This window comes from Chrysoperla carnea, chromosome 1 (assembly GCF_905475395.1).
Source record: "Chrysoperla carnea chromosome 1, inChrCarn1.1, whole genome shotgun sequence".
In the NCBI taxonomy this organism is placed as follows: Eukaryota; Metazoa; Arthropoda; class Insecta; order Neuroptera; family Chrysopidae; genus Chrysoperla; species Chrysoperla carnea.
Window position 1 is genome coordinate 113,122,132 of NC_058337.1, and position 24,724 is coordinate 113,146,855.

At 29.5% G+C, this 24,724-nt stretch overlaps 2 protein-coding genes across 2 annotated transcripts in view; both read left to right on the plus strand.

Annotated features, from left to right (window-relative positions):
- The window catches only part of LOC123305151 (octopamine receptor beta-2R-like), a 181,535-nt gene that overhangs the window by 20,127 nt on the left and 136,684 nt on the right, over window positions 1–24,724 (plus strand). The gene's annotated exons all lie outside the window — the stretch shown is intronic.
- Window positions 14,342–15,766, plus strand: LOC123293630 (general transcription factor II-I repeat domain-containing protein 2A-like). The gene is made up of 2 exons (XM_044874512.1): window positions 14,342–14,996; window positions 15,426–15,766. The coding sequence occupies exons 1-2, from the start codon at window positions 14,342–14,344 to the stop codon at window positions 15,764–15,766; spliced, it is 996 nt and encodes a 331-aa protein (XP_044730447.1).

Genomic DNA, 24,724 nt, shown 5'->3' on the forward strand with positions numbered 1-24,724 from the left:
AATTTTATGCCGAGGGTATATTTAAATATTTATTTAATATTATTATTAAAAACTTGATATTTAAAATCAAAATATAATTATAATGAAATGATTACAATGTATATAATATTATATAACAATGTAATAAATAATTTTGTACCCAATTAATTAAATAGAACACATAATAGAGATAGCTGTATGTTATAACGGTGTCATCTTCTGCACATCATAAATAAAATAGTTTTTTAAGTATTACTAGGTCAGGAACAAAACTCTGAATTGTTTATTATAAGAGACCGAGAGCTTAAAATAAAGCGAAATTCTTAGCTTCGTAGAGCTGAGAAACTTTTGTTTTAGTAAAATGAAGTTTTAACTGAATGTAAAATATATAGAAATCATGAAAAAAGCAGATAGTTTGAAACTGTCAAAAGGGTTGGGAAACCAATTTATTTTTTTACACTTTCGTTCTGTTTTCGATACTTTCAATGGTTGTAAGCTTCCAGACATTAAAAAAAATTAAAACCTCAATTGTTTTAATGATCAAAATTTAACTTATACTCCAATCATCTTAGGGTTTCACCTTTTTGATCTAACGGAATAAGGTGAATTGTATAAAAATTTATTTTTATACTACCTAGAAATGTTGTTTCAAAAGTCAGATATGGTAGCGTATGTACACACGCAAATTCTCTACAAATTTTGTCTGATTTTTGTTTTGTACGTTGAACCGATTTTGAAAAAGAGGACGCCGAAGATGGTGTGATCACCGTAACGTACTTCAGTGCTGGGTCAATATTTATAAATATAAGGTAAATAATTATTTAAGTAGTATTTAATGACTAATTAGGTAAAAATACCGTATAATAGACAGAATCCATCGTGAATCCCAGTTTATTATGCGGTTTTTTACAAAATTATTCATTAAATATCACTTTAATAAGTATATAATATAATATTTTCATAAATTTGGGCTGTTTATAAATCTATTTTATAAACGGCCCAACTTATAAAAAAAGATTTCAGACAAAAAGCCAAAAAGGCAAAGGAAACGGGATATTTTAAAAAAAAACTGTTTTTTTGCGACCTTTGACCTTGAATATCTAAGGATGCACTCACATGACCACATGTATTTATGAGACAACATTTGTACCATAAAAATTCAGCTTATTTCGCTAGATTCCGAAGTTGATCACTTTTTTTGACTTAGGCGATCGGGTTATTATTATTTTTTGTTTGTGTACTAAATTTTTGCAGACTATAAACTTCCAAGTATTTTAGTTATTAATAATCGTATAGAATAACGTACATATAATGAAAAATATTTTTTCAATTCTTTATCAACTTTCCAAATAGCTAACGAAAGTAAGAGTAGAATTTTCGCTTCAGTATGGGCTTATGGTCTGTTATATGTGATAATATGTCATTTTCGTCTCTCCTGTGTTTCGACCACCAACCATGCTCTCGGTCCTCGTCACAATATTTAACAACGTTATAGTGTAATCATTATATTATATTATACATAAAGTATAAAACTTATACAGTTTTAATTTAATTAATGACTAACTGCTTGACTTTTAGAGAAGAAAAACTTTGACATAGTTTTTTTTAAGAAAAAAAGGCGAATAAAGGACATTGAATAAATCTTGAAGGAAAAACTGTCTGACATAAATTTTTACTATAAAGCTTCAATCTGATCCTGACTTGTGATTATGTTACTAAAAATCAGGTTTCGGAACTGAACGAACTAGGGACACACAAGGTTTGTTAGAGAACAAGCCATAAAGAACTGTGCGGGAAAATATTCAAGTTTGCTAACCTATCTGAATTTTGTTTTCAAAAATAACTTTGAAACGAGGTTGGCGTTTCATACGTTCAGGAAAACAATGCGATGAATTCCAGGTGTCTTTTTCAAAAAATAACCGAATGAAACCAGCACATTTGGAAAGCTTTGATGCCACAGGATAACATAGATAGCAAACATCAAAATTTGTACCAAAATATTATGGTAAATATTCATTTAAAACCAAATATTAATCGGCATGCCAAAGTTAGTTGACAATACTGAGATCAAAACTATTTTTCGAACAATATTATTAACTTAAAATAACTATCCAGGTACTTTTTGGCTGGGGAACACGAAGTAGTAAACGAAAGAAAATAAAAACTGGAAATATTTTTGGCACAAAAATATTTTTGAAAAGTCTCATAATTTTAAAATGTCTGTAATATTCTCTTCGTAAATACCTTTCTTGGCCAATCACCTGTAAAAATTTACATTATATTAGTTAAATGAACCACATGTTATTTGATTTATTAATTTGAAAATTCTCAAGGTGATACTATTTTATAATAGCCAAATATCGTGCTATGATCTATTATTTATGTTAAATGTGTCTGTATTACAACTCTAACAGCAATATGCATAAAAAGATTGTATGTGAAAACCGTACTCTACTGTATATAAAAAAAAGCAGGCAAATTGAGAGAATTTCACGTCAACGTCCTGCGAAGTATATTTGCCAAAGTAAGTCGATGTAAAACATTCGCTAACACTTTGACTAACATGGAAGTGGCAACCTCAGCCTCTGTCCCAAAATTCTTCAAATTTGACGCCAAATTCTTGGAGAGTGTCTCCAAATTCTTAAAAATATTGATAATCATTGAGCTCGTGCAATTATCTTCATGTTTATTACTGAACCACACAAGTGTTCACGAGAATGTGGAGATGAAGCTCGCCACATTCGATGGACGCGTATTGACGCCTCGTGTTTCGTTTGACTTACGAGGTATAAAAATCGCCTTTTAAGCAAAGTAAGTTGGCGAGACGAAGTTGAGCGAGATACCACAAAAATCTCCTCTACATTTTCGTTCCCCGCCCGACTTTGTGCTACCTCGCCAGAATGCAGAGGAGGTTTATTTACTGTATTCCAAAATAGGCAATGAATCCATTTGGTCTTAGGCTAAGCCCGCTAAGCGTAGTATTTGACAGTCATTTTAGGGAGGTTGGAAATTTGTGGAACTGTCTTCAAAATCGCATCTACCCACTTTTTGGGGAAATTTTCATGACAGGAGACTGCTTTCAAGATATCTATATCTGCTCTCATTTGAATATAATCTTTGAATATCATGTAGCTGTCGATTTAGATGCGTTCTACCGGGAAAAATGGACCCTTTTTCTCTATACAACCACACGTTGTCATCCATTTTACGACATAAAAACGAATATTCTTTTCCCTCTTTTTAATCTCTCATACCTACTTACACATAAAAATAAAAACTAGCCTGCAGTGCGGACTTAACATACTGTCTAGCAATATCCACATATTATTGTGCACAATATAGATTACCCTTAAGGCATTGATTAGGTTGAACAATATGTTACTAAATTACGTTGAAATATTTGCAATTAAATTTTGAATTACATTTTGATCGTTAATAGATTTATTTTCTACATGTTTATTTTTTTTAATTTTGTTTTTCGTCGAACACAAAATAGTTTGTAAACTGAAAAGCACAAAAATTCAGTAACTATAACAGAATGCTTCATCCGAAGGCTTCAGCAAGACCAACGGTCGAATAGATAAATAAACGGCAATGCCAAATAGAGTAAAATTTGGGTGTACTGAGATGGGAAGGGGTTGAGTGGGATGGATAGGAGGCAAGAGGTAGGGATTAAAATTTTGGTTTAGGAGGATGAGTTCAGTTGGCCTTAGGGGATGGGTTAGCGAGCAGGACAAGCATAGTATAGGTATAAATGAATTGAAGGTACGTTTCTACAGGACAACGTCTATCGGGTCCGCTAGTGTATGAATAAATTTATAAATAAAAATTTTAATCAAATGAAAAATTCATCCCAATGTCACATATGTCAATCAAGTGCTGTTGATGCACCACCACCCTACAACATATACAGACAAACTTGATGTCACTCCACACACTATGTATGTAATTTTCATTTCCAAAAAATAAAGTCATATATTATTATTATTAAATGAATACACGTCTATTTTTAATTTGTCATGAATGTTGTACATTCGTTGTTACACACATGTATACATGTCCTGTTAAATATATGAAAATATATCATCAATTTATTGCTACCTACACGAAAAAAAACTCGTTAGCCGAAGAGCTCCAACACTAAAAACAAATTTCTCCCTCAATTTAAAGTTGATCCAAATTTTGTTTCTAAATTTTATTTAAAAAAAAAAAAAAAAAAAAAAAAACAAAAAACAAACAAACAAACAAGAAGAGTCGTAGACACCCGGTAGGAATTATATTCCTTTAGTCCCAAGTTTGTAACGCATAAAAATATTGATGCAACGAAAAAAAATTTTGGTATAGGTATTCATAGAATCATCTAAGTAGTCCATTTTCGGTTGTCCGTCCATTCGTCTGTGAACACGATAACTCAAAAACGAAAAAGCGCACTTAGGACGTAAAAAGTGAGGTCGATTTCGTAAATGAGCAACATAGGTCAATTGGGTCTTGGGTCCGTAGTACCCATCTTGTAAACTGTTAGAGATAGAACAAAAGTTTAAATGTAAAAAATGTTCATTATACAAAAATAAACAACTTTTGTTTGAAACGGTTTTTTGTAAATATCACTGTTTACTCACGAGGCAGAGTAATCACTACTGTTTGTATATGGTGTTTCAATAATTAACTCAGTCAATTGTTTTTAGAAGCCAAATACTTGTTTGATATGAAAATATGAAAACAATATCTAATTTATCTTAATTTGGAGAGATTTTTGACAGATGTTCAAAGTAAAAAGAAAACCGTGAAGAAATATTTCGACATTAAAAAGGGAGAAGGAAGTTGTGATGTTTGAAACCTATAAAATTCACATCCCGGACACTACCTACATCCATCACATACCAATCTTCAACCCTCTGTCTCAATTTGATATGGCTATGCTAAAGTTTAAAGCGGATTTTCCTCCACCACTCCTCAGACATCTCCAACCAACCCATCAATGGGAATCATTAAATGTAATTATAATACATCCCCACCCCTTTTACTTCTAAGTCAGTGTATCTAAGTTTATATTTTCAGGGAAAATATGACTAAAAACAGACGAAAATTTAAAAAATATATTCTTGATTTATAAAAAAAATATAATTTTTATGTTGGCCATGTTTTTTTTTATTTATTTAAAATTATTTATTTATGTAAAAAAAAGAACACAGAAAAATGAAAAAAATTCAATTAACATTAATCTTATTAGGTATTTATACTTACAGGCAAAGAAACCAGGTCAGTAATGTTCGTTTTGAATCAAAATACATATTACTTAATCATGAGGATTTTGATAAATCGCATTCTTGTTACAGGCTGTCACCTGTGACGTCATATACAGTATATTTATTTTGTACTCATTTTGTAGTAGGTGGAAATAGTTCAGGTAAATAACCTTAAAGCATTAAACTGTTTTTTTTTTTGGTCAATTGAACTGTTGGTAACAGTAAATATGATGATGCATCTTTTAGTCCACTTTTTAAATGTACATTAAACACAAATGAAACAAATAATTCTCGATGATTCGTATCTTATTTCAAAAATAAACACTCCGGCTAGAAATGGAATTGTATATCATTGTATAAGAGACAATACCTTCCTAACGTGTGTAAAATAGCTGAAAATAGACAGAAAATTTAAAAATTGGCCATTTTTCAATTGTTTATATGTAACTGGTATAGAAAAGACATATAAAAATTATTGAATAATAGCAATTAATTAAACTTGTATTGGAAATTGCATAAATAATATTTTTATAACAAGAATTAACATAATAACTTATCTAAATTTGGAAGAAAATAGTATAAAATTTGTAATGTAAACCATATATACAAACCACAGACTTATATGTCCCTCCCTAAAATTATATTAATTTAGTAGTGTGCCATAACCCTGGAAACTCAATAAAACTCATGCACAGTACGAATAGGCACATCCCGTTATATATATCCAACAGTGTGATGAGATCGAAAGAATATTGCTATTACGATTCCCAATAACATTCTATGTGTCAAATACAGAAAATTTTTTTTTTTACTATGGCAAATGAAAAAAACAATTTACCTATGAAATGAAAAAACAGTTTCATTAATAATATATTGATTGATTGATTAAAAAGGTAACTAGAAATTTCCACCATGTCTCTTTTATTGATACAATGTGATATGGTGAAAATGAATGGAGAATTTTTAAATAATGATTCTGTTACCTATTTTATTTCGTGGAATCTTTGGTTGTACATCCTTTGTCCATCCATATCCTTGAAAATATAAAATTTGAATAATGATTCCAATATTATTTGTTTCATTGTAACAGGGTAAATTCTGACGCACTGACAGTTGTTATTATTTTGTTTTCCTGGATTTTCTGAAATTGGACTTTCTATCTTATTAAAAATTGTGTGCATAGCTCGTGTGTAAAATGAGTTTACCTGATGAACTATAAAATTGCATCTACACTTGCATCCTCGTATTTTATATTTACATTCTTAGTCCATATCTCAAAAACTATTCGACCAGTCATCAAATACACCCGATTTTTGTACTTTTTGGGTCAAAATTATCTTATATACTGAGTAAAAATTTCTCGTTTTTTTGCAAAGTTTTTAAGGAATACCCCTTTGACAAAATCGCGAAAATCGCAAAAAAAATTTTGGTTTTTGAATTTAATGAAACTCGGTGGATGGGGTAATTTTGATCCAAAAAGTATAAAAATCTGGGTAATTTATACAATATTTGGATCGATTTTAGTCCGTATGTCAAAAATTTTTCGACCAGTCATCAAATGCACCCGATTTTTGTACTTTTTGGGTCAAAATTACCTTATATACTGAGTTTTATCGAAATTGGAGTTTAATAATTTTTTTTTTTTTTTTAATTTCGAAAACCAAGGCAGATATCGAAAAAATTTATTCTTATTTTCCGTCTACATTCATGAACCGCAAGTCTAAACCTGCCTTGGCGCTCGTACTACCTTAGGATGTCCCTTTTTTTCAAAAGAACATCAAATCAAATCAAAATCATATCAATTAACTTATTAATTTAAGTTATCAATAATAAAAAGAGTCATAATACACAATCAATTTCATTAAAAGAATTTTTTTTATTTCCGTGCGTAGGCACTTCAATAATATTACGAAGGTACTCGTGTTGTTATACACAATGAAATAAAAACAAATAAAAAATTTAATTGTTTAATAATTATTGAAGCGAGATGTAATTAATTTGTAAAGAAATAAAATAATAATAATAATAGAAAGAATGATTATAAATTATTTATAATTAAAAATTAATCTTAAAGTGTGTGTAATAAAAGACACATGTTAGTGTGTTGTGTCATTTATAAATAAAAAACAGTTATTTTTCAATTAATTCATTAAATGTTCAATTAATATGTTCGTTCCTTTTACTTCTATTCTCGTTTCTCTAAAAAAAATTATGAATAGAAGTTTTGTAATCGAGTCAAGAAAAAAACTCCCTCTAAGGTTTCTGATTTCTCGAGAATTTTCGACAAGTATTTATCGAGTTTCTCGAGTACCTCTTTAATTTATTGAAAATATCATGCTATTTTCAAATTTGTTTTACAAATAAGACTGAAAGATGAGCTCAATTAAATCAAATGGTTAATTTTTTGTTATCATAAATTTCCCTTATTAATTAAAAAATTATTAGTACATTTTTAAATATAAAAACTTGTTTAACAAAACAAACATTTTGCTACCAACTTCAACTAAAACTGTCTTTTGATTAAGCAAATCATATTTAACTATCTATACTATTTTTTAACTTGTGCATAGTATGCCAACTAAAATTATACCAGTAACCTGCAAAACTACTCAATAAAGAAATATAAGAGTCTTAACAGCGTCGTCTGATAAGCGGTTTCTTATTTTTAGTGATAATATTTCCGATAACGAAAAAATCTAGATCATTCTCCGTTGACGTTGGCTTAAAAGACAACTTTATACATTTTTTCCAAATAAGCATTCGTTTCTCGGACTCAAATCACTGAAATTCGATTTCTTAAAAAAAAACTTTAATCTGCACTTTCACCCCTTTAATTAAATAACTTAAACTTCACTTAGAGAAAGATAGAAGATTGCCAATTGGTATGTTGCGTTAATTGTTTGGTCCAGATTGCTTTATTTTCTCAGAGATTTTGACTATCACCTTTCATTTGCACAAGCCCAAAATTTCAGCGAACCAAAACGCAATTTGTGTATATGGTTTTTTTTAAAATAGAAGATAGAAGTTTGTGTGGCATCCTTTGAAGTGTTCTTTTCAATTTCAAAGATATTTATAACTGACAATTCAATTATTTAATCTCTTCATCTAACTATTTTTTGTTTAAATTAATGTGAACTTAAAGAAGGACAAATTTTTAAAAGTCGTTAAAATACATTATGTACACAGTGTGTGGAAGATCAGTTGCCAAAGTTTTGTAGCTCTCATACTAGAAGCTTTTTAATCACACAATTCTCAGATGATGAAAAAACTTGTCTTTAACTGCCTAAAATTTCAATATAAGTTTTTGTATTTTAGGTAACTGTGTGTCTTAGAGGTAAAATACTCTCTTCCTAATGCAAGAAATTTAAACACGGCTCTTTGACACGGAAAAAATTTGTTTTTAATGTTATACAAATTTATAAAATCATATTATGGTAAATATTTTCAAATTAGTTTTATAGAAAAACTGGTCAGGGGATATATTATTATTTCTGTGATTTTTTACAACTTTACTAACTAATTATCAAAATTTCCAGTTTCTTAATATAAACAGAATTTCTAATTTGATTTTTCTAATCATCCTTTCAATGCCCCAATTTTTACAACCTGCTCTTAACAATCTTGTCAGTACATTTTGATGTTATTACACAATGTTTAGCTTAAATATTCAAAGACCGATTTCAAGAAATCATGAAGGAAAATATGCCTCAAAAGTGTTAGAACATTGTTCTGACTATGAAACGTAAAGATTTTTAAAGATTTGCACTTTCGGCCCGATTACAAGAATTTTCCTATACTGGGAAGTGTAACTGACTTGAGTCAAGCACATAACATTCGATTTTCCGTCATATTTAATGGTCGTGTGGGGTTTCATGTGTGCTCTAAAGGTTAATTGGCTACGATATAATTAATATGTCGTGTATAGCCTCAAATAAAATATTTTAATCATTATTTCATGTTTAATAATAAAAATTAATAAAATGGACCAATTTTACTGATGATATATTGTCTATCACATTAAAATATAATTTAGATAAATTGATCCGCCAACTAAAAACTAACTCTCTTTTCAATTAAATTGTCATTTACGGCTATTATTATTATTATTATTATTATTATTATTACTATTATTATGATAATGGTTTTGACAAACAGCATGCGAGTAATTGGTTTTACAGCTTTTGTCGTCTGTCGTTATTATTAATATTAATATTTTTTATTTTATATATTTCATTTATACATATTTGTTTGAAATTAATAATTTTAAACAAATTAATTTTGATAGATTGTCATTTATTGTATGCCGATCAAACAAAATATTGAAATTAACAATGAACAAGTGAAAACAAACAATTGACTGACTTAATTGTTGAAATACCATGTTAAGGCAGCGTTGATTACACTGTCAAATTATACATACATACATGCCACACATATCTAACTGATATTTTCATATAATACATCCGATTCAATTTGGGCCTAATTTGCACCTTCGCGGGTTAACAGTGACGTTTACGAAGAAATGTTTGAAACAAAAGTTGTTTATTTTTTTATAAGGAAACTCAAACTTTTGTTCTATCTCTAACGGTTTACAAGATGGATCCTACGGACCCAAGACCCAATTGATCTATGCTGCTCATTTACGAACTCGACCTAAGCACGCTTTAAAACTTTCAACGTGATATCTCTTTTCAGTTATCATGATGACAGGCAGATGGACAACCGGAAATGGACTAATGAAATGATTTTATAAACACCTATAGCAAAATTTTGTTGGTAGCATCGATATTTTTAAACGTAACAAACTTGGGACTAAACTTAATATACCTTGATATATATTCCATATATACATGGTATAAATATATTATGAAGAAGTTATCATAAAACGCAATGATTAAATAGCTCACAAATACTAGTTTTTACAATTATTTCCATTTTCGGCATTCCATTATGAAACCACAATAAATTCCAAAAAACCACAATAAAAAATTTTATGATAATCGCTTGGATTTTTCGGACTAAAAATACTATAACTTAGAATTAAACAAGCTGTTAGCCAAAAGTGGAAACATATAGGTATTTATCATCTCAAAATAAGCAATAGCTCCCTCTAGAAGTTTGCTCGGAACACTTCGTTCAAGAGTAATTAAGGTATTAATTTGAGAGGTCAAATACTTGTTTTATTCTTTAAAGAATTTAATGTTATAGCTACTTTTACTTTTTACTATAAGAATTAATTGTAATATTAGTTTAACGAAGACATACTTCTGATTTAGTATTCACCCCAATATGTGCGTGTACATTACCTACATTTGGTTTGATCAGGATTTTTATTATGACATAACATAAAAGGTCCTTGTACTTGAAATTGTTTCTTGTATCTTTAACTTCGAATAACTCACTTTCACAACTCAAAATTTTGACAAAAAATACAAATTTACAATTTTTTTCCACATTCTCAATATTCATGGCAAGCTGAATCACTTGAAAAAACTTTAATTACCTAGGTGACCAAGGTGAAAATGGTCGCTTTTTGGTGTCGTTTTACACTCTTTTTTGTTTTGCCTCCCAACCATCAAACAAATAACCATAACGTGCGATAAGAAATATGGTTAAGCAATATTCGATTTTATCTGATGGTTTAGGCAATACTTTATGTTTGTACTCTCATTGATATTATTATTCTTTTTTGATAAGGGGGTTTATTTTAAGCTAAAACCGCGCTAATCTGTATGGAATAAAAGTTAGGTAACCGATTTTACCCTTCTTGTTTCAAAATTTAATATACAGTTAGCAACTGTGGTACTTGAATCTACGTCGATCAACTCTAGCTATAGTTTTAGCACTTTTGAAAGCTGCCATAAAATGAAATATGTTTCAATTATGTTTAAATTGCGAGTGGATATTTTATATGATAAATGTATATGTAAAGATGTAAAATAAAATTAATAAAGCTGTTTTATAAAGCACTTTTTACAGTCACTAACCTATCCGAATGTAATTAAAAATAGATGAAGAATATCATCTTTCTTTTTGTTCTATTAATTAATTCAATCATCCTTCAAAAGTATTCCAAGAATAATTTGAAAAACGTTTATTAAGATATTTAGTAGAATAACGAACCTTAAATTTTTTTTGTCGCAAAATGTAATAATCTCAGAATAATATATGATGATACTCTCATTTTCTCTAATGATATAAAAACTTTCCTTAATGTTTTTTCTACATAAAAACCGAATACCAAAGACAATTATTGTTATAAATTTTCATTACTTTGATCAAAAATGAGAATAAAAAAAAATTATTTTTGTTAAACGCTGACTGAGTGATATGATGAAAATTTCTTATTTAATAAATGTGTCTAGACACAGTTTTTAATGGAAGTATTTAATTGAAGAAAATAGATACAATTTTTGTGTTGCTACTTTATTTTGTATTTATTCAAGATTAATATTCGTAGATTTAATAAATATATCAAGTTGTGAGAGAATTCTTCATCATCAATGATAATAAATTGTAAAAACTTTACGATGGTTTTAAAAGATATTAGTTTGGTATATGCTAATGATAGTCATTTGTAACGTTACGGATCATTGGTCATGGAGCATCAGATCATATACCTACTTTACGAAAATGAGAAAATGACTTAGATATTATTTATGAAATAGATTTAGGTTTTTTATTTTTTTTGTTTTTAGGAAATTTACCTCAATCATATGAGATTGATAGTATTCGTTACATTAAAGCGAGACATTTACAGTTAAATGTTTTTAAAAATAAAAAATGTGCAAACTTTGAAGTGATAAAAAACACTTAAGGTTTGAAAAATATATTCGATACAGTAAATCATTTAAAAATACATAAAAATGTACAAAAATTATAAAATGAACCTGATTTTTTGGTAAAAATTACACTTTCAATTTTAGCGGAAAAGGAGGTAAAACACATATATGGTATCACAATGGGCTCTATAGCCTAAGTGTGTCCTTCGTGGACAGCCAATATTACCTAACCTAACCTAACCTAACCTAACCTTACCTTACCTACGCTTTCTATTCTTTTAACAAAACTCCAAAATTGAAAAAAACAAATATTGTTTCCAATTTCAGTTTCCAATGTAATTTTGACCCAAAAAGTGCAAAAATCGATCGATGATTAAAAGCATGGTTCTCGAGATATTGTCCATAATCTCGTACGAATCGCGATTTCTTTAATTGATTTCAATCAGTTTCTAAGGAAATAATCAAATGAACGAACTTTTAAATAAATGTGAACTTGGATTCGTTATTAATCTAGAAAATCTAAAAAACGAGACATAATGTTTTAAATTTTTCAATATTTTAAGTTTTCGATTAAAGGACAAGTAAAATTTTAAAAATCTCAAAAAAATTTTTCTAGCGTATACTTTTCAAAATGTCACCATAGACAAACGACTTATGCTTAAATTTTTTTTTTAAATCCTAGAATATTCTCCTGTAACTAACACCATATTATTTATTTATTTATACGGATAAATACCCAGTTACAAGCCAAATTTATCAGTAAAATCAAAGGCGATTACGTACAAAGGAAAATTGACAAAGAAATCTACTTCACATTATATTCTCCTAACACAAAGGAACGCAATAAAATGATATCTGTGATAGAAATATCGATCCAATGAGAATAGATTTGATAGTAAGAAGTATATAATAAGAAAAGTGAACACACAAATGTAACGAAATAAATACATTTTTCTTATAATATAAGTGACACCAGAGATAGATAGATACTTCGTTTATATAAACATTATTAGTATTTGTTAAGATTTGTAGCTATTTTATATACTCGAAGGTGTACTCAATAATATATGTATATAAAAATATCATAAATGTCGACATTTTACTTAGATTACTAAACTAATACGGATTGCTATACCTAGTGTTCAGTTTACATCTAGGCATAAACCTACCACGAGTCTGACAGAATACATGCGTTAAGCAATGCATCTAAGAAAGAGGTGTTATAGACATGTGTCGAAGCTTCGATACGCGTTGAATTAGTTGTAAGACGCTTCGAGTTGTAAGACATACTTTTGCAATTTTATATAGCATCAATAATACCTCTTTCTTAGATGAATTGTTTAACGCATGTACTCTGTCATAATCGTAATACGTTTATGTTTAGATGTAAACTGAACGATTAGTATACAGTAATTCGGAGTGAAATTTTAACCCCGAACCAAAAAAAGGGTCTTTTAAGTTTTACCGCTATGTGTGTCTGTCTGTCTGTGGCATCGTATCGCCTACACCAGCGGTGCCCAACCTACGGCCCGCGGGCCGGATCCGGCCCGCGAAGAAGCTCAATCCGGCCCGCGAGCTCCTAGTCGGATATTCGTAAATTATTGACCAAATACCGCCTATTTTTTAAATTTATTAAAGTATTTTCTGTGAATTTTATTAACTACAATATTTCTGATATTGTTATATGTATTTTGATTGAATAATTTGTATTTGTACATGACATTGCCGATGTCGACTAGTGCTGCCGCGAGTGGTCGATAGTCGAGGTGACTACAGAGTGAAGTTAGTTATAATCATGGAGAACTTGTGGTAATTATTTCATAGGAGATGCTCACATATGTTTACATTAACTTTTGTGAAAACTTTAAGTTAATTTTTGATAAATAAGTTATTAAAAAATATAAATTTAATTTTGTGAAAGTTTTATATTTATAATATTGAATATTTTTACCCCAAATAATGTCGACGAAAAAACGTAAAGTGGATAGTGAGTGCCGCGTTTTTCAAGAGAAATGGACAAACATGTACTTTTTTGTGGCGCAAGGGGAAAAATGCTTATGCCTTATTTGCAAGGAAAGTTTATCTGTATTTAAAGAACATAACATCAAACGACATTACGATTCCAAACATAAGCAGACATATAACAAATACGTCGGTGTGTGCCGCGAAAATAAAATTACAAATTTACAAAGTGAAATTGGCGGATTAACCAAAGTATTTAACAACGCGAAAAATATTAATGAGTCGATTGTGCGAGCTAGCTATCGAGTAGGTCACATAATAGGCAAAGAAGTTCATCCATTTTCAGATGGGGAATTTGTTAAAAGGTGCTTAATGGCGGTAGTGGAAGAAGTGTGCCCGGAAAAAAAAAGTGCATTCGAATCTGTGAGTTTATCACGTATGACAATGACACGAAGAATAGAAGATTTAGGAAGTGATCTTATGGTACAATTAAAATCAAAAGCAAGTCAGTTCAAAATGTTTTCCATTGCTACAGATGAATCTACGGACGTGACTGATATTGCGCAATTGCTTGTATTCATCCGTGGAATAAATAATAGTTTTGAAGTTACGGAGGAACTTGCTGCAATGAAAAGTATTAAAACAACTACTACGGGTGAAGATTTATTTAAGGAAGTATCCGAAATTTTTGATGATCTTAACCTTGACTGGAATAAATTAACGGCCATAACTACAGATGGCGCTCCATCTATGGTTGGTCGGCACAATGGGCTAGTAGCCAGATTAAGGAAAAAAGTGCTGGAATCAAATGGATCACCGCCGTTGGATATACATTGTATCATTCACCAACAAAATCTTTGTGGAAAAATTTTAAATTTAGATCATGTTATGAAGGTAGTTACTAAATCCGTAAATTTAATAAGATCATATTCTACGAATCACAGAATATTCAAAGAATTTCTTTTACAAATTGAAGCCGAATATGGTGATGTGGTTTATCATAGCGAAATCCGCTGGCTGAGCCGCGGTAGGGTACTACAGCGATTTTTTGATTTGAGACATGAAATTGATATATTCTTTATTGAAAAATCAACTCAGCTCCACGAACTAAGTAACCCTGTGTGGCTGTGGGATTTAGCTATACTCTGTGATTTAACTGCGTATGTAAATGAACTTAATCTCAAATTGCAATGCAAAGACAAACTTATTTCCCATGTATATGCTGATTTATGTGCGTTTCAAACAAAATTAAAGCTTTTCATACAGCAAACGGAAAAAGGACAGTTGACGCACTTTCCGACTTGCACTGCTTTACGTAAAGAAAGGAAAAATGATCATTTTCCAAGTGAAAAAATTACCAAGATGCTGCAATTACTCAGCAAAAGTTTCGAAGATAGATTTGCAGATTTTCACCGGATTAAAAATGAAATACGCTTGTTTGAAAATCCTTTTACAGTGGATGTTTCTACGGCGCCAGGTGATTTACAATTAGAATTAATTGAATTGCAATGCCAAACACCATTACAGGATCTTTTTCGCGAGAAGTCCTTACCAGATTTTTATGCAGCGTTAGATTCTTATCCGAATTTGAGAAACCTTGGAATGAAAATGACAACGGCGTTTGCAAGCACGTACATTTGTGAACAAACATTTTCAACTTTAAAAAGAGCCAAACCAGCGTCTCGCGCTCGACTTTCAGATGATCACCTTCATTCCATATTAAGGATGAACGTCACTCAACTTGAACCAAATATTAAAAAATTAGTTTCTGAAAAACAACATCAGACTTCACATTAATAAATCGTGAGTACAGATTTTGTTCTTTTGAAATTTTAACCTTTTATGATTTCATTTAATTCTAAAAATAAATTAAAAAACGCAACATTTTCATAAAATTTATAAATATTTAAAAAAAATGAATCAGCACAAACATATTCGTGAATTCATTGAAAATGTTGAATTTTTTTCAAAGGTGTTACTAAGATATGCAATTATAAAGAATCCGGCCCGCGAAAACGTATGTCATGATGAATCCGGCCCACGGACAAAAAAAGGTTGGGCAACCCTGGCCTACACGGATGAACCAATTTGTAGTTTTGTGTTGCGTTTGAAAGGTATTTTAATGAGGAGTGTTCTTAGCTATGGTTCAAGTGCGAGTTTAAGGTTTTGTACCCGGTGCTACTAAAAAATAAGAGATGATCCTCAAAATCGGTTCGGTTTGGAGAAGGCTGTAGCAAAAAACGTAATTTAATAGAGAGTGTTCTAAGATACGTTTCAAGTGCGAGCTTAGGGTTTTGTACCAGCAATAACTAAAAAAACAGGCGATGATCCCCAAAAGTGGTTCGGTTTGGAGAAGGCTCTAAGGAAAAACGTAATTTAATGGAGAGTGTTCTAAGATACGTTTCAAGTGCGAGTTTAGGATTTCGGAACCGAAAAATTTCTGGGTGTTTTTGCAAAGGAATGTATTTGTTACAACTTTCTCCTCTACGAATACTCCCTTTGATTCCAACACGTAATTCCGGTATTGTTAAAATGGAAGAAACATTCCGTTTTTAAATTTTACATTATATTAATTTTTTTGTTTGTGTTCTACTGAATGGTTTGGATTCACAATTCAGTCTACTACAATATATTTTTGGTTCCAAATTTTTTATACTTGGTTTGGTTTTTCAATAGACCTTTTCATTGATTTGCTTTTGTTTCGGACAGTTGTCAAAAAATTATTCAACCTAAGAAAGTTAAATATATTTCATCTTTTTCAAGCAGCGATTCGCAAGGTACTTAGTTTTCAATTCTATCGACACTCCCCAAAGACTGCTCCACATATTTTTTTTAAGTAATTTGAACGAAAATGGTCTTAGTTATATTTTAAGTTGGACTTAAGGGTTACGTACTCGATAACAACTAGAAAAAACGCGATGATCTTCAAAAGGCTGAACGGATTTTCTTAAAACATTGCTAAGAACACTCCCGATCAAATTATCTTTACAACAAAAAAATTAATAAATCAAAATGGGTTCATTTGTTTAGAAGCTACGATGCCAAAAACGAATCAATCACGCCATAAAATGTATAAGAGTTTTTTTTTTTAAATTTTCATTTATGGGTTATTTTACAACGCTAGTTTTCTCATACTATCAACTTGCTAAAGTTTCTCACATTTGCATTCAAATAAACATCTATGTTGATAAAATTCCTGAACTAAAATGATATGGTATATTTATTTACAAATAAATAATTTTCCATACATACACACACACATAACATCATAGTAAACACCTCAAAATAAATAACATACAAATTTAAGTAGGTCGGGTGTCGCCACCAACACTTATTTTCTTCATCTTCTACTTGGAATGAATATCTATACTATACGAATACAAATGGAACGACGACTTTGTAAAATATTTTTTTATTTATTTTTTTTATACATATAAATATCGTAGCGTACGTAGAGAGTGTAGTAGGTACAAGTAAATATACTTCAATGTCATTTTAAAAATATGATCCGATTTTAAATAAATATTATACAGGAAAAATAAATATTTATTATTATTAACTTTTCGTACGGATGGGATATAATGTATACAGTGTGTCCAACTAAATCGGATCCATATGAAACACTTTTTTTTATTTTTTAATGAAATTAATTATTCTTGATAAAAGGCCGAAAATGCAAAATGAAATAATCAAATATTGAATTCGTTAAGGAAGTTTGTTGAGATATGTCAATTTTACTCGGAAATGGAGTATTTTATACAATATCGACAATCTTTATTAAGAAAAGTTGATTTTAATTGGAAACTACGGTCAGATTTTGTTATTTTTAACCGACTTCAAACAAAAAGGGAGGAGGTTATCAATTCGACTGTATTTTTTTTATGTATGTCACCTCAGAACTTTCGACTGGGAGAACCGATTTTGATGATTCTTTATCTATATGAGAGCTTCCCGTGTGGTCCCATTTAATTTTGGTCCAGTTGTGACAACGGCATCCATGAGAAAGCCATAAAACTCTTAAATTTCAATTAAGTATTCACGAAAAGAGGACGCATAACTCAATATCACGCCAATCGATGTCGATGATTCTTTTTTTAGTGACAAATTATTTAGTGTACTTCAGATTCACTAAAAATCACAAAATAAAAAACAAAAAAATGAATTAATTAATTGGCACACTGTATGTATTTAATAGAGTGATTCGTTTGACTTGGAAACAACTGTTGTTTCTATGCTTGTTTATCTCAAAAATATTTTTAATTCTATTGACAATTTCCAAATTACAATTACCGCCATTTCTATCAATGAAATACTATCTGTGCTTGATAAATAGTTTATGAAAATATTATAACTTATTCATTAGCTACAAAATGGTTTCCGACAAAGAACTGATTTGTTATATTCGAAAAAATAAAAAATGCGAAAATTGTGATGAAAATCGGTATAAAAAAATATTCTAAGCAACTTTTTCTATTAGTTTTTATCGATATCTCTAACCATCTCTTTAACTAGACAAAATATTATAAATCGGCCATATTTGTCAATTTGTAGTAGGCTAAGTTTAAAATTCTGATTTCAATTAATTAATTAAAAATGATGATATTCCAATTAATAACGAAAATTTGAGGGTCTCATCATCTTAAATGCGACACACTGTATAAAAAGAATACAAATAAAATTTCTTGTCCAAACCCACTTTAACTGCTTTACAGTGAATCACCCTATACATCAAATATTTATTTCCATAAATAATGCATGCACCTTGACACATTTTTATATTCCTTTTTTGTTTACCCTGTGCATATATTTAGACTACGAAGTAAAAGTGTATACATACTTACATACACAATCACGTAGTTAGTGTCTACCTTACAAGCCTTCAGGCCTATGAATACTCTGTAGGCTTACAATAAATAATACTTAATACGAACGGAAATACATACTTAAAAATTATGTAAATTATAATAAAAATAGAACTTATGTGCAAGAATATATTTAAAAAAAAAAAACATTTTCTCAAGTTTTTTTTTTATTTAAATCTTTTTCTCGTATTTGCATGGAAATTGAAAGCCTTACTTTTTTAATTTTTCTGATATCCAAATTAAATTTTGCACACCGAAAATAGATAGGGACAAACTACCTACTTTCCTTATAAAAATGATTTTTCGTCAAATTTAAAACCCTGAAACTCAATATTCAAGTAGCCACTTATTTTTGGGTTCAAAAGTCTTCAGAAAAACGTAAAACAACATTAATAGTATTAGATACTAATTACAATATTTATCGTAAACAAAATAATTATATAAAATAAATTTTACTATAATTTATCAATAAACTAGCTGTGAACTACCCGCTTTGCTGGGCAACATCCCCACTTGCACCCCTCCCTCCACATTTCCTTGCGTGTGATAACAGTTTTGTAATGTACACGTCATGCTCTTTTATTTGATACCCCACTTAGGTATATTTGTAAATATTCGATAATTCCTTCCCACTTTCTCGCTACGTACCTTTCTACCCTCCCAAGGTTAAAAGTAGATAAAAACAATAGATCTTTGAAGCTGGTTGTATATCGTGTCAATATTTTAGCTTAATCTATGCACAACTTTTTTTTTTTGAAGCATACCCCTTTCAACCCCTATTTCAACTCCTTACTCTACTATAATATGGATGTATTATACATAAAAACCTTCCTCTTGAATCACTCTATCTATTAAAAAATCCGTTCCGCATCAAAATCCGTTGCGTAGTTTCAAATATTTAAGCATACAAAGGGACATAGGGACATAGGGACAGAGAAAGCTACTTTGTTTTATACTATGTATTAATATTATATATAAATTTATCAATCCATTCATTAACTCCTTAGCTACTAGACCTACTTAGACGCCAATTGGCTCTATTCATAGCCGTCAAATTGTGGAACAAGTTACAGGTACAAGCAAATTTAATTTTTTCTTAAATCGAAAGCTACTGTGTTGACCTCTAAAAGCCATACCCCCATATCTTGCATTTTTATCTGTTACCCGGGAATAAATATATTTTTAGATAATTTAAGACAAAATCAATGTGTTTGTATGTGTAGGAGCTTTAATTTTTTATTTTTTAGTATCTAATAAATTTTGACATTTAAACTGAAAAAAAAAAAAACGATAGAATGTTTTTCTTACTTTATTACAGTCATTTGTATTCCAAAATGGTTAAAACATAAACCCTTTTGGGTTTTAGACTGTGTATAATGAGTTTTGAATTACTTACAATGGGAATAGGTCGTAAAAATTTGTGTGTACATTCATCACTATTCGAACTTAAAATAATGCTTTAAATACCACAAACAAGAGAAATTACTATTTCATGTTCGTATAGTAATTAACTTGCTAAGGTTATACGATCACTACCAGTATGTCTAACTTATGTTTAGAATAAGGTAGTGATGATGGTTGTAAAAAACAAGGTGATTTTTTCTCGTTTTTAATTTGTATTCTAATTTTTTTCGCAATCAAAAGTGTTTCTTATTAGGGGTATACAGTGGTGTTCCGTAAAATGAATTAATGAATGAGACCGGTTACCTGCCAACCAAAAAAAAATGGAACGTGCGATAAGGTTCCAATAAAAAAACAAATATTAAAACAGAAATTTAACTTATTAAAGAAAACTTTTCGGGAGATATTTTCCTAAGAAATGGCTATTTACATGAAATCTTATACCGGTTTGCTTTTATTCTAATGTAAAAAATGTTTAACTATTATCTGATCACACTGTGTATTCTAGAGACAGGCGATATATTTTCCATCAATATTTCTATGTGAGCTTAATATTTACTATTTTATATATTTTGTTATTTAAAAACTAAGGTCTTTTTTATATTTGCCATCTATTCAAAATGAAGCAATTAAATGGTACATTAAATTATATATGCTATGTCTTTATTTTTATTCCCTATTTTCTACTTTTTTTTTATTTATTTTTATAAATTTTAATTTCAACATTTTGTTTTAACATATAAAAAAAAATAATTTTAAATGCTTTTTTTTATCGTAAATTTACATATAATTTTTATACTGATTGATTTATTAGCGTTGTAAAAGAATTTGACAAGGTATTAATTAGCAAGAATTCATATTAGATGCGAGATCACCCAGTAAATTTTTATTTTATTATATTGCTATAAAACTAAAATTTTAGTTTTGCATAATTAATCAATGACAATTTTTATTTGATTTATTTTGTGACAGTAAATTAATGATAAAAAAGGTAACTTTTTAAGAATCCATAAATTCGAAAAGTAATGCTCCTGCATATTATGAAGAATTATTTCTCCTTTTTCTACTCCCTATAACCTTGATTGAAAACATTCCAAATACCTCGATGTATTTAGAAATTCCTGTTTTGTATTTCTACTAAGAAACTGGAAAACCAGCGAATTGGAAAACCAAGTTGATATGAACCGCAAAATACATGATTTGATATAAATTAAAATCCTTGAAATTAATGGTTTCGTGATATCACACACTTTCACAATTTTTTATTTAATAACAGTCATTAATCCCTCACTAAAAAGAGGGAACGATCTGTGTTATCTTCTAAATGGATGAGTCGATTTGTTTGTTTGTTTGAAAGGTAATTGAATTGAGAATGTTCTTAATTATGTTTCACGTGCAAATTTACGGTTCCGTATCCGATAATAACCAGAAAGGAGGTGATGATATTCTAACGGATGAATAGATTTTATTGAGACATAATTAAGAACACACTCTCGATTTAATTACTTTTCAAACAGAAGAAAAAATCAAAATCGGTTCATTCGCTTAGGATTACGATGCCACAAACGAATCGATCAGACCTGATTTTGTGACTTCGTAGATCCTAAATTGATTAACCGATTTCGATGAATGATATTCTGTCTTTTTTGAAAGGTAATTTGATATAGTGTATTCATAGCTATGCTTCAAGTGCGGGTTTAGGGTTTCGTACCTGAAACAACTGGAAAAGAGGCGATGATCTTCAAACGGCTGAGTAGATTTTCTCGAAGCAAAACGAAGAACACTGTGCGTCAAATTACCTTTCAAACAAACAAAAAATCAAAATCTGTTTATTCCTTTATGTCGGGAGTTTCTTTAAATTTTTAAATTAACATTATTTTATTAGGTGAAGTAGATCATCTACTTGTTGTATATAAAATTGAAGAATGAAAAACCACATTTTATTGAGAGAAAAATCTCTTTAGTTCTTCCATATATATACATTTTCATATATATATGAGTAAAACAAAAAAGCACTCTAAAAGTTGAGTTGTTGGTACCTCATTTCAAATGTCATCTGCTTTTATTAGCATTTACATAACATATACGGACAGTTGATAGATATACATACGACACGGTGGTCAACCATAACACAGTGGGAAGAAGAAAGGAGAAGACTTTGGTCGTATACAAGGTGACCGCAAAGTAATATACTAAAGTAAGTAGGGTGAATGTGGTATAGATTGAGGAATTATTAAAAAAAATTTTCATTTTGGTAGTTATTAGCTATTGCATAAAGCGACAAATAAATTTGACGAACTAGTGTAATAAATAACTATTTATCATTGCGCGGAAAATTCTGCATAAAGAGAGAACTAATCCCACATTTGCAAGGAATTAACATTTGAGTGATAGAGAGCACAGATCGTTTGTAAGTCCCCCAAGGTGTCACAATTAACTTTTATTGAATAAATTATAATTCATAAAAGCTAAAATAGCACGCTTTATTGCTATAAAAAGTGGATTATAATTTTAATTGTAAAGTAAAATTCAGCTTATGGTGCTCTCTAGATTCATTCTTTAAAAATATTATTATTTGACAGGTGTTAACCACCCCACGCTTGGAATTTTACATTACAATTAAAATTAGTATCCACTTTTTAGTGCAATAAACAACTTTTTGGTTTTTTTTTCTTTAACTTATTTTCTTATTTTTTAGCCTCGATACGAAGATTGTGTACTCTTTAAGTAACAAAGTAGAAAAAAAAAATCTATTAACTTGAATGAGTTTCGACTTCCCGACTTTCCACATGAGGAGCGGACACCATCGACAGGAGCATACAACTCTGACTATTATTAAAGTAATATACTAAGATAAAATTATGAAATTAATATATTGTCATCGGTCCTTGAAAAGAGTGCAAATTTGCAAGTCAATCGGACGTCTACAAGTTGAAGTTTATTACGCTGAAAGCTTCATAAAAACTTTTTTACGGTCAACCACGGTAAAATAAATAAATGTTGCCAAAATAATCAAAACTGTCATGATTGTTATGACAATATTTGTTTTGATTAATTTGACAGTAGTCATCCCAACATTTGTTCTATCTTTAGCTAATTTGTAAACTACTAACAGCAAATTATTCCCAAGGGCATTATTCATTACTTATCGTTAGTAAAAAATACACACGCACCAGGACTCGAACCCGGACCTCTTGGATTTATGCCAAGCACCTTATCCGATTCGTCTATACGACCTCTACACACAGAGTGTAATTTTTTTAAACTGAACCAATTTTTATTTTTGTTTGTTTGTCAACATTAACTCTTTTATTTATTATTTATGCTTTGTTCACTAGCTATGATACAATGGCGTAAACTATAAAGACAAATAACCGACCGAGTAATCTTAATTAAAACGAATTGCTGGCCACCCTATATACATGTATGTATGGGTACGTAATTTATATGTAAATATATGGTACGGTTTTTATTTTATAATGGATGAGATCAACCATTAAAAACAAACACTTGACAATGAACAAACAAAATCGAGTGTGCATTCGAGTTGAAATAAAAAAGATATTAATTAATTCAAGATTTTTTTACCCTGTAGATAAAGAGATATATAGAGTATAGAGTAAGTTTATAAGTTTAAAGGTTAATATATAATAATTGTAAATTTCTGACGGTTACAGTAGAGAAGTTGCATTATTTTTTTTTTTTTTTGTTGTTGTTGTTGTTGTCATAAATTTATTTATAAATGAAAGAATAATTCATCTAAACTATATTTAAGATTGTTTTTTACAATTAATAATTCCAGTTTTTTATTAATTATTAATAAGAAATAGTTACATTTTTGAATAAATAAAACCGTAGTGACGTATAAACCTCCGTTAGGCTAATCGGTTTCTATGAAAATTTGCGTTATAATATAGTAAAAACCAGCTGAGACACAAACCATTTATCTTTATTAATGTAATTTTATCATACTGGTGTAACGAAAGCGAGGTGTTGATATACAGAGCTGAATCAACGCAATTCAGCTACATTTAAGTAAAATTTCGACAAAATAATTTTTATTGGCCATCAAGACTTTGGAAGTTTACGTCGTACGCTAAAAATTTTACCGGATATGGCATAACTTTACTCTGCATACTTTATGAGCCAATCAAAAATTTACAGCTCTTAATTTAAAAACTTTTGCGAAAATTTTGGGATGCCTATTAAAAAAAACCAATTCTCTATTCATTCTTAAATTCAAAAATTATCGATTCGATTTGGGCCCTATTAGGCCTTGTACAGATATAATTCGATACCAACAAAATAAGAAATCCAAATATTATATTTACTTATTTTAAATTTATTTTAAGAAAAAAAAATTCATTTGGCACAATAAATCATTAAGTTTTAAAATACCACACATCTCTAATTCAATGCCAACATACAGAAAGATATTTGTCAAATCAACTTTTACATAATAAAATAAAAAAGTTATCGGCTGGTCATATCA

Excerpts from the sequence above, each read along its gene's own strand:
- LOC123293630 (XM_044874512.1), top strand. The coding sequence starts at position 14,342 with ATGGCGGTAGTGGAAGAAGTGTGCCCGGAAAAAAAAAGTGCATTCGAA. Across the intron at positions 14,997-15,425 it reads AATCCGCTGGCTGAGCCGCG|TGGATGTTTCTACGGCGCCA; the intron begins GTAGGGTACTAC and ends ATCCTTTTACAG.